The 7,765-nt window shown below is 54.7% G+C and overlaps 2 protein-coding genes across 2 annotated transcripts; one reads left to right on the top strand and one right to left on the bottom strand.

Annotated features, from left to right (window-relative positions):
• Positions 1 to 1,867: 1,867 nt before the first annotated feature.
• STEHIDRAFT_62535 (S-adenosyl-L-methionine-dependent methyltransferase) lies at positions 1,868 to 3,465 on the top strand (the record flags this gene model as incomplete). Its single annotated transcript, XM_007306755.1, has 5 exons — positions 1,868 to 2,021; positions 2,145 to 2,348; positions 2,434 to 2,519; positions 2,693 to 2,927; positions 3,161 to 3,465. 5 exons carry the CDS (start codon positions 1,868 to 1,870, stop codon positions 3,463 to 3,465), a joined length of 984 nt encoding a protein of 327 aa, XP_007306817.1.
• Positions 3,466 to 4,566: 1,101 nt separating this feature from the next.
• Positions 4,567 to 7,760, bottom strand: STEHIDRAFT_159394 (uncharacterized protein; the record flags this gene model as incomplete). Its single annotated transcript, XM_007306864.1, has 14 exons — positions 4,567 to 4,586; positions 4,631 to 4,852; positions 5,032 to 5,045; positions 5,110 to 5,336; positions 5,410 to 5,424; positions 5,479 to 5,554; positions 5,608 to 5,867; positions 5,959 to 6,103; positions 6,168 to 6,396; positions 6,451 to 6,622; positions 6,732 to 7,071; positions 7,136 to 7,269; positions 7,621 to 7,663; positions 7,750 to 7,760. 14 exons carry the CDS (start codon positions 7,758 to 7,760, stop codon positions 4,567 to 4,569), a joined length of 1,908 nt encoding a protein of 635 aa, XP_007306926.1.
• Between the last annotated feature and the right edge of the window lie 5 nt (positions 7,761 to 7,765).

The following is a 7,765-nucleotide window of genomic DNA, read 5'->3' as shown; positions in this document are numbered from 1 at the left end:
TCCTCCATACCCTAGCGGAAATGAACAGAAGTAGAGAAAGGCGAGGGAAGGCGGGGATGAACCGCACGAACGCCCAAACAGACTCGCCCACATCCGCATCGCACTCCACCGTCCCAAAAGCAACCAACGAACAACGAAAAAGATGAACGAACGAATCGACTCACCACCACCACCATATCCATATCCATGTTCGGCCACAACGCGCGCAGATCCCACTAATGACAAAACCGGTCTCTCGCCCGCTTCTTGACCCACTTGCGCTTCGTCTGTTTCGTTGATGGGGATGGAGACGGGGGCGGGGACGGAGATGGGGGGTTTGTCGTTCGAAGGAGGAGGAGGAGGAGGAGCTAGAAGTATACACGGACGAAATCATTGTGTTAGCGATATCGTATTGGATACTGAAGAGATGTGATGACGGCACGGCGCGGGAAGATGGGGACAGGGATAGCGATTCGAACGAGCGGATCTCCCACGACAACGACGACGACAACGCGATCAAAAGTCAGAAAAGCTAGAGCTAGCTGCCAGCCGGGAAAAATATGGGCATAGGCAAACAGAGACGACCGACCGATATCTGTCCGTCGTCGTTTCGCGGTCCACGGCCCACAGAAGAAAGAGTCGAAACGACAAGGAAGTAGGGGCATGCAGAACAATCGTAAACAAACAAACAAGGAGAAACACTCACGACTAACGAACGACCCCTGACTCCCATACGGCCCATTCGTCAACAACTCCTCCCCTTGCCCCTTCCCATTCCCATGCCCTTCTCCCCTCACTGCTCTCCCCTGGCCCTGCCCCTGCGTCTCACTCCCCCTTCTCAACTTCCTCCCCTCCTTCGAGCTCCGCCCCAGACTCACCACGCTCCCTCCAGTTCCAGTTCCGTTCCCATTTGCGTGCGCATTCCCGAGATCGGTCCTGCTCCCCGCCGACGAGCTGTAGACTTTCTGCCCCGCTGCCGGTGCCGGTGCCGGTGAGACTGCTACGGATTCTTGGGAGGGTCTCTGGCGCGTCTTGATACGACTCGCGGACCCGAGGGTCATTGGGCTTGAGACGACTGGTCTCGTTGCGCCATTCGTCCCCGTCGTCCCTATCCCTCCATTCGCATTCGACCCACCATTCGCATTCGTCCCTATCCCCCCACTCACACTCGTCCCCCCATTCACGTTGGATGAAGAGTCCGGAGAAGGAGAGGACACAGCATACGGCGACGTACTCGCAAACCGTGCATAAAGCGGCGTAGGCGGCGACGAAGGCGGAGAGCCAGAACCTCCCAGTGAAGATAGGGGTGGAAGACGGGGCGGGGAGTCGATTGTGGGAGGGGCGTCGGGTGTGGATTTTTTGCGGAGGAAGGCTTTCATGGTGGGCCTTCAACGTTCAGCGCTGGGCACGAGGCGAGGGAGGTAAAAAGCAGAGGGGGTTATATATGTGATGGGGAGGGAGGGTGGATGGGTGGATGGGAAGGCCTGTCGTGGGAGGCCAACCTGTTCGTTTCCGAGGAGGAGAGAAAGGTTATTCGTATCTGGTTGATTGGGACGGACGGTTACGGCTATTTATTAATTCGATACAGTAGACAGGGCTGCCTGATACAAGGAACTTGGAAGACGTCAAGGGACGGAAGTAGAACAAGGAATGAGGCGAGACGACTGCCTCGAGTGGAATCCGGAACGGGAACGTCATTGGTGGAGTTTGCGAGGACATCATATTCGCTCATTTTGATTTGAATTTACGTCCATTTTTAGGTCCAGGCCGAGCCACGCGTCTTACCAATATCCATTCGCGACCGGCCTTGGCGGACGAGTCATCGCTTGGCTCCCCGCATTTCTTCATCGCAAGTACAGGAAGACAGGGAGAACAGAGAAAGGATAGGATGGCGACCTTCGGTAAAACGACATTCAACACCGCTCGATACGCAGCCGCGCGCCCGACGTATCCGAGGCAGTTGTACGATTTTATATTCAAGTATCATGAGAGCAAGCTGGGTGCGAAGTGGGAGAGGGCGGTCGATTTGGGATGTGGGACTGGTGCGTTCTGTCTTTCCTTGGCTTCTATTCAACATCATCCCCTATCCAACGTCCTTCCCCGATCCCCCCTATCCTGCTGCAATTAACGCAATGCTGATGTGGAGGATTGATGCATATGGACAGGTCAAGCGACGACGGAACTGACGCCCTTCAGACATATCATCGGCGTCGATCCCTCCGCGAAGATGATAGACCAAGCGCGAGCCTCCATCTCCGCTCTTCCACCCGATGCAAAGTTATTGCAGGGGACGAAGGTCGAGTTCGTGCAGTCCGCCGCGGAGGATCTGAAGTTTCTGGGGGATGGGAGTGTGGATCTTCTGGTTGCTGGTGTGTCTACCCTTGCTATCTCTGCCTTTCCAGCTTGTGCAGTTCAAGAAAGTGATGCGAATGACTTTTTGCGTGTGAATCATAGCACAAGCGTGCCACTGGTTCGACTGGAACAGGATGTGGCCCGAGGCGAAGCGTGTGTTGAGGAAGGGGGGCAGTGTGGCGTTTTGGGTATGTTCGTTCTCCTCCATACCTCTCCATTTCCTTCCCTTCCTCTCCTTTTCCCTCCTTCCCTCCTGCCCTATTCCCTCTTGCCCTATTCCCTCCTTCCCCCTTCCACACCCTCCCTCCCATCCCTTTCTCCCCCCCTTCTCTATCCGCTCACCCACCCACCCCCCACACAGGGCTACTCCGAATTCCGCCTCTCTCACCACCCCCGCCTCACCCCCCTCATCCACGCCTACGCCCAAGGATCAGACCCGGCTACTTCGCTCGGTCCGCATTGGGAGCAGCCTGGACGGAGGATCGTGGATGGGCATTTGATGGGGGTGCCGGAGCCTTGGGTGGTCACAGGTGCAGGAGAGAAGGGGGAGGGAGAGGGAGAGGGGTGGGAGGATTTTCGGCGGGTTTTTTGGGTCGGTGAGTCTTTCACGTATTTTGGTTTGAAAGGGGAAGGGAGAGTGTGGCGGTGGCGCTTCGGGACTGCTCGTCTCCGTCTTATATTTTCCTTGATACCTCATACCTCATACCGTTGCGGTACGGTGTGGTCCTGCACCCGAGTTCGAGTCCTTGACTACCTGACTTCCTAGACCCACATCATACTGAACCCTCTCCTTCTCCTCCTCCTTCTCCTCTTTCTCCCCCTCACCCAGGTTCGCACCACCCCTCCCTACCCACCCCCCACCTCCCCATCCTCCTCCGCAAACGCATGTCCTGGTCTTCCCTGCTCGACTACCTCGGTTCGTTCTCGTCCCTCCATACCTTCAAGCAACGCTACCCGGAGGATGAAGGGAAGGAGGGAGGAGGGATTGAGAGGCGGTTTTTGGGAGTGTTGAGGGAGGGGGTTAGGGAGGATTTGGAGAGGGAGGGGGGGCAGGGAGAGGGAGAGGGAGAGGGAGAGGGAGAGGAGGTGGATGTGGAGTGGCCGATGGCGGTGATTTTGGTTAGGAGGGCTTGAGATGGGGGGGTTCGTGTGGGATATGCGTAGACTTGGGGGAAGTTAAGACTCGAGTCGTGCTTTGAGCATGCTAACAAGGGAGAACGGATGGAAGAGGGGGATTTGTACGAAACTATGGGTTGGATTGATGTATATACTATCAGCTAAGGAATCGGAGATGCTTTGCTTATGTTTTGTCCAGTGGTGTTTGTTTGACGGGTGCGTGTACTTGGAATCCATGTTCGACGAGTTCTTGACGTGCGCTAGATGTTATATATCGAGGCCAGGACGTTACGTCGTACGTCCAAGTGTGAGTATCGCCCAACGTCAACGTTTCAGCATCCGTCCATTCATCCATCCATCCATCCATGCAATCATCCAGTCGCCGTCGAGGAGTCCAGCCTTTCCAATCTTCCTCGGCTCGGGCGTCACTAACACTCGCATTGACACCCCGATCATTGGCATTCAATGACCCATAACGGGCCCGGGAACCGAAGTAGCAACTTCACTATAGATAGGAGTCACAGTGCATGCGAGCTTTTTTTTTCTGCCTACTGCACGTCTTGCAGGTTCTGAAACAAGTTCGAATTCAAATCCATCGCCGTTCGTCCTTTCCGAATCCCGAATCCCGAATCCCATATGACTTGAAACGGTCGCCCTAACTTCTAAGCACTCCGTCCATCCCAGTTGGAGTTTGGAGGTGGATCCTAGGATGTCTGGGTCACTCGATTTGGAGCACGATGACGGGAAGCAAAATATAATATTGAGCAGAACTCAGATTCATTGACACATTACGGAGCTCTATAGTACCTACTACATACGATACATACATGTGCGCACTTCCACGAACGTCCGATGATATCACAAACAAGAAGCAGTCACCTGTTGTTCTATTGGTGAACGTCTGTTGGCTTCCCTCCGAAGAGGTACTAGAGCCCCTGGACGGTGGACCACGGCAAACGATAAGGTCGACGCTCTCCCAGGGGAGGGCTCAAGCTGAAGACTTGAGACGAGCATAGAGAGATGAACATAGAGATAGCCCGAGGGTGTCAAGATTAAAGCGAGTACGAGAAGATGAAAACAAGAATGAAAAGACAAAAGCCACAGCGAAACGGAGAGAAATCAGACGCCTATAAGAGAATCTAGAAAAAAAATCAACGACGTGAAATGAAGTAGGAGAACGTACCTTGCGAGCGTCTGTTAGCTTCCCTCCGAAGAGGTACTAAGCCCCTGGACCACGACAAGGTCGACGCTATCCCAGGGGACCGGTCTTGAAGCTGAAGCGCTTGGAGCTCTGTGTCGATGTCGTGTTTGAGCGAGGTCGTGAGGTCGATGTTGAAGTCGTTCTTGAGCTCGGTCGTGAGGTCGATGTCGATGTCGCCAAGTAGCAAGACCAGTGCCCAGAAGCCTAGAGATCAAGCCCACGAGACCCAGCAGGCCCAGAGAGACAGGAGACCTAGAGACTTAGTCAAAGAGACCCTAGTTCCCGCCGTCCGGTGTTGATGTCGTGCTTGATTGGAGTCGTCGACCGGACTCGTCGTCTGGCCCGAGTGTTGATAATTAGGGTGTCGATCGTCTTGAGCTTACTGACACGCACCGCCCTGAAATAAAACTGCATAGAACGAATGAGAAGAAATATGTGGACGAAAGTGCGAGGCCATTCACCTGTTAGTAAGCGTCTGTTGGCTTCCCTCCAAAGAGGTACTAGAGCCCCTGGACCACGACAAGGTCGACGCTATCCCAGGGGACCGGCATTGACGCTCTTGAAGCCCGGTGTCGAGGTCGTGCTTGAGCTCGGTCGTGAGGTCGATGTTGAAGTCGTGCTTGATCTCGCTCGTGAGGTCGCTGTCGATGTCGCCTAGCTCCAGCGAGACCAGCCCAAGCCCAGCAACCTAGAAACCAAGCCGAAGAGACCTAGCAGACGAAGAGACCCAGCATATCCAAAGAGACAGAAGACCTACAAACCCAGCCCAAGATACCCTAGATTCCGCCGTCGGTGTTGACGTCGTGCTTGATTGGAGTCGTCGACCAGACTCGTCGTCGTGCTCGATTGTTGATGATCAGGGCGTCGATCGTCTTGAGCTTACACGCACGAAAGAACTTGTTAAAACTGCATAGAATGAATCAGAAAAAATACGTGGACGAAAACATGGATCCACTCACCTGTCAGTAAGCGTCTGTTGGCTTCCCTCCAAAGAGGTACTAGAGCCCCTGGACCCCGACAAGGTCGACGCTATCCCAGGGGACCGGTCTTGAAGCGCTTGGAGCTCGGTGTCGATGTCGTGCTTGAGCTCGGTCGTGAGTTCGATGTCGAAGTCGTGCTTGAGCTCGGTCGTGAGTTCGATGTCGGTGTCGTGCTTGAGCTCGCTCGTGAGCCTGTCGATGTCGCCCAGCTCTAGACAGCCTAGCCCCAGCCCAGCAGCCTAGAGATCAAGTCCACGAGCCAAGCTTAGAGACCAAGCCCACAAGACGCAGCAGACGAAGAGAACTAGTAGAGGAAGAGACCTAGAAAACCGAGAGACCTAGAACAAGATACCCTAGATCCCATCGCCCGGTGTTGGTGTCGTGCTTGATTGGAGTCGTCGACCGAACCCGTCGTCGTGCCCGAGTGTTGATGATAAGGGCGTCGATCGTCTTGAGCTTACTGACACGCACGGCCCTGAAATAAAACTGAATAGAACGAATCAGAAAAAATACGTGGACGAAAACATGGATCCACTCACCTGTCAGTAAGCGTCTGTTGGCTTCCCTCCAAAGAGGTACTAGAGCCCCTGGACCACGACAAGGTCGACGCTCTCCCAGGGGGCCGGCATTGACGCTCTTGAAGCCCGGTGTCGAGGTCGTGCTTGAGCTCGGTCGTGAGGTCGATGTTGATGTCGTACTTGAGCTCGGTCGTGAGGTCGAGGTTGAAGTCGTGCTTGAGCTCGCTCGTGTGGTCGATGTCGCCCAGCTCTAGACAGCCTAGCCCCAGCCCAGCAACCTAGATACAAAACCCACGAGGCCCACGAGAGACCCAGTAGACCCAGAGACCCAGCCCAAGATACCCCAAGTCCTGCCGCCCGGTGTTGATGTCGTGCTTGATTGGAGTCGTCGACCGAACCCATCGTCGTGCCGGAGTGTTGTTGCTCAGGGCGGCGATCGTCTTGAGCTTACTCGCACTCGTGCACCTGAAATAAAACTGCGCAATACGGGTCAGAAAAAAAGTATGTGAATCAAACTGCGAGACCACTCACCTATCAGTAAGCGTCTGTTGGCTTCCCTCCGAAGAAGTACTAGAGCCCCTGGACCACGACAAGGTCGACGCTATCCCAGGGGACCGGTCTTGAAGCTCGTTGGAGCTCGGTGTCGCTGTCGTGCTTGATCTCGCTCGGGAGGTCGATGTTGAAGTCGTGCTTGAGCTCGGTCGTGAGGTCGATGTCGATGTCGCCTAGCTCTAGCAAGACTAGCTTCAGCCCAGCAGCCCAGAGATTAAGCTCACGAGACCCACGAGAGACCCAGCAGACCCAGAGAGCCCAGGACGTCCAGAGGCCTCCGCTCGGTGTTGATGTCGTGTTTGATTGAAGTCGTCGTGCCCGAGTGTTGATGATAAGGGCGTCGATCGTCTTGAGCTTACTTACACGCACCGCCCTGAAATAGAACTGCGTAGAACGAATGAGAAGAAATATGTGGACGAAAGTGCGAGGCCACTCACCTGTTAGTAAGCGTCTGTTGGCTTCCCTCCGAAGAAGTACTAGAGCCCCTGGACCACGACAAGGTCGACGCTATCCCAGGGGACCGGCCTTCAAGCTCTTGGGGCCCGGTGTCGAGGTTTCGTCGAGGGCGCTGCTGTTGAAGGCAGGTCGACGCCGCTCTCTCACAATCACACACTCACACAGCTGCAGTAAAACTGAGGAGGAAGTTAGCACAGCTACTACGCGCGCATACAAAGAGAAGGAACTCACAATTTCGTATCCCTGCCTTGTGAGCATGTATTACTTACGTCGATCGTTGACCTCAGTGTTGAGGTTGTGTCGAGGGCGCTGCTGTTGACAGCAGGTCGACGCCGCTCTCTCACAATCACACACTCACACAGCTGCAGTAAAACTGAGGAGGAAGTTAGCACAGCTACTACGCGCGCATACAAAGAGAAGGAACTCACAATTTCGTATCCCTGCCTTGTGAGCATGTATTACTTACGTCGATCGTTGACCTCAGTGTTGAGGTTGTGTCGAGGGCGCTGCTGTTGACAGCAGGTCGACGCCGCTCTCTCACAATCACACACTCACACAGCTGCAGTAAAACTGAGGAGGAAGTTAGCACAGCTACTACGCGCGCATACAAA

This window comes from Stereum hirsutum (assembly GCF_000264905.1).
Source record: "Stereum hirsutum FP-91666 SS1 unplaced genomic scaffold STEHIscaffold_12, whole genome shotgun sequence".
Taxonomy (NCBI): domain Eukaryota; kingdom Fungi; phylum Basidiomycota; class Agaricomycetes; order Russulales; family Stereaceae; genus Stereum; species Stereum hirsutum.
Note: the sequence above shows the minus strand (reverse complement) of the source record. Positions and strands in the feature narration are given on the sequence as shown.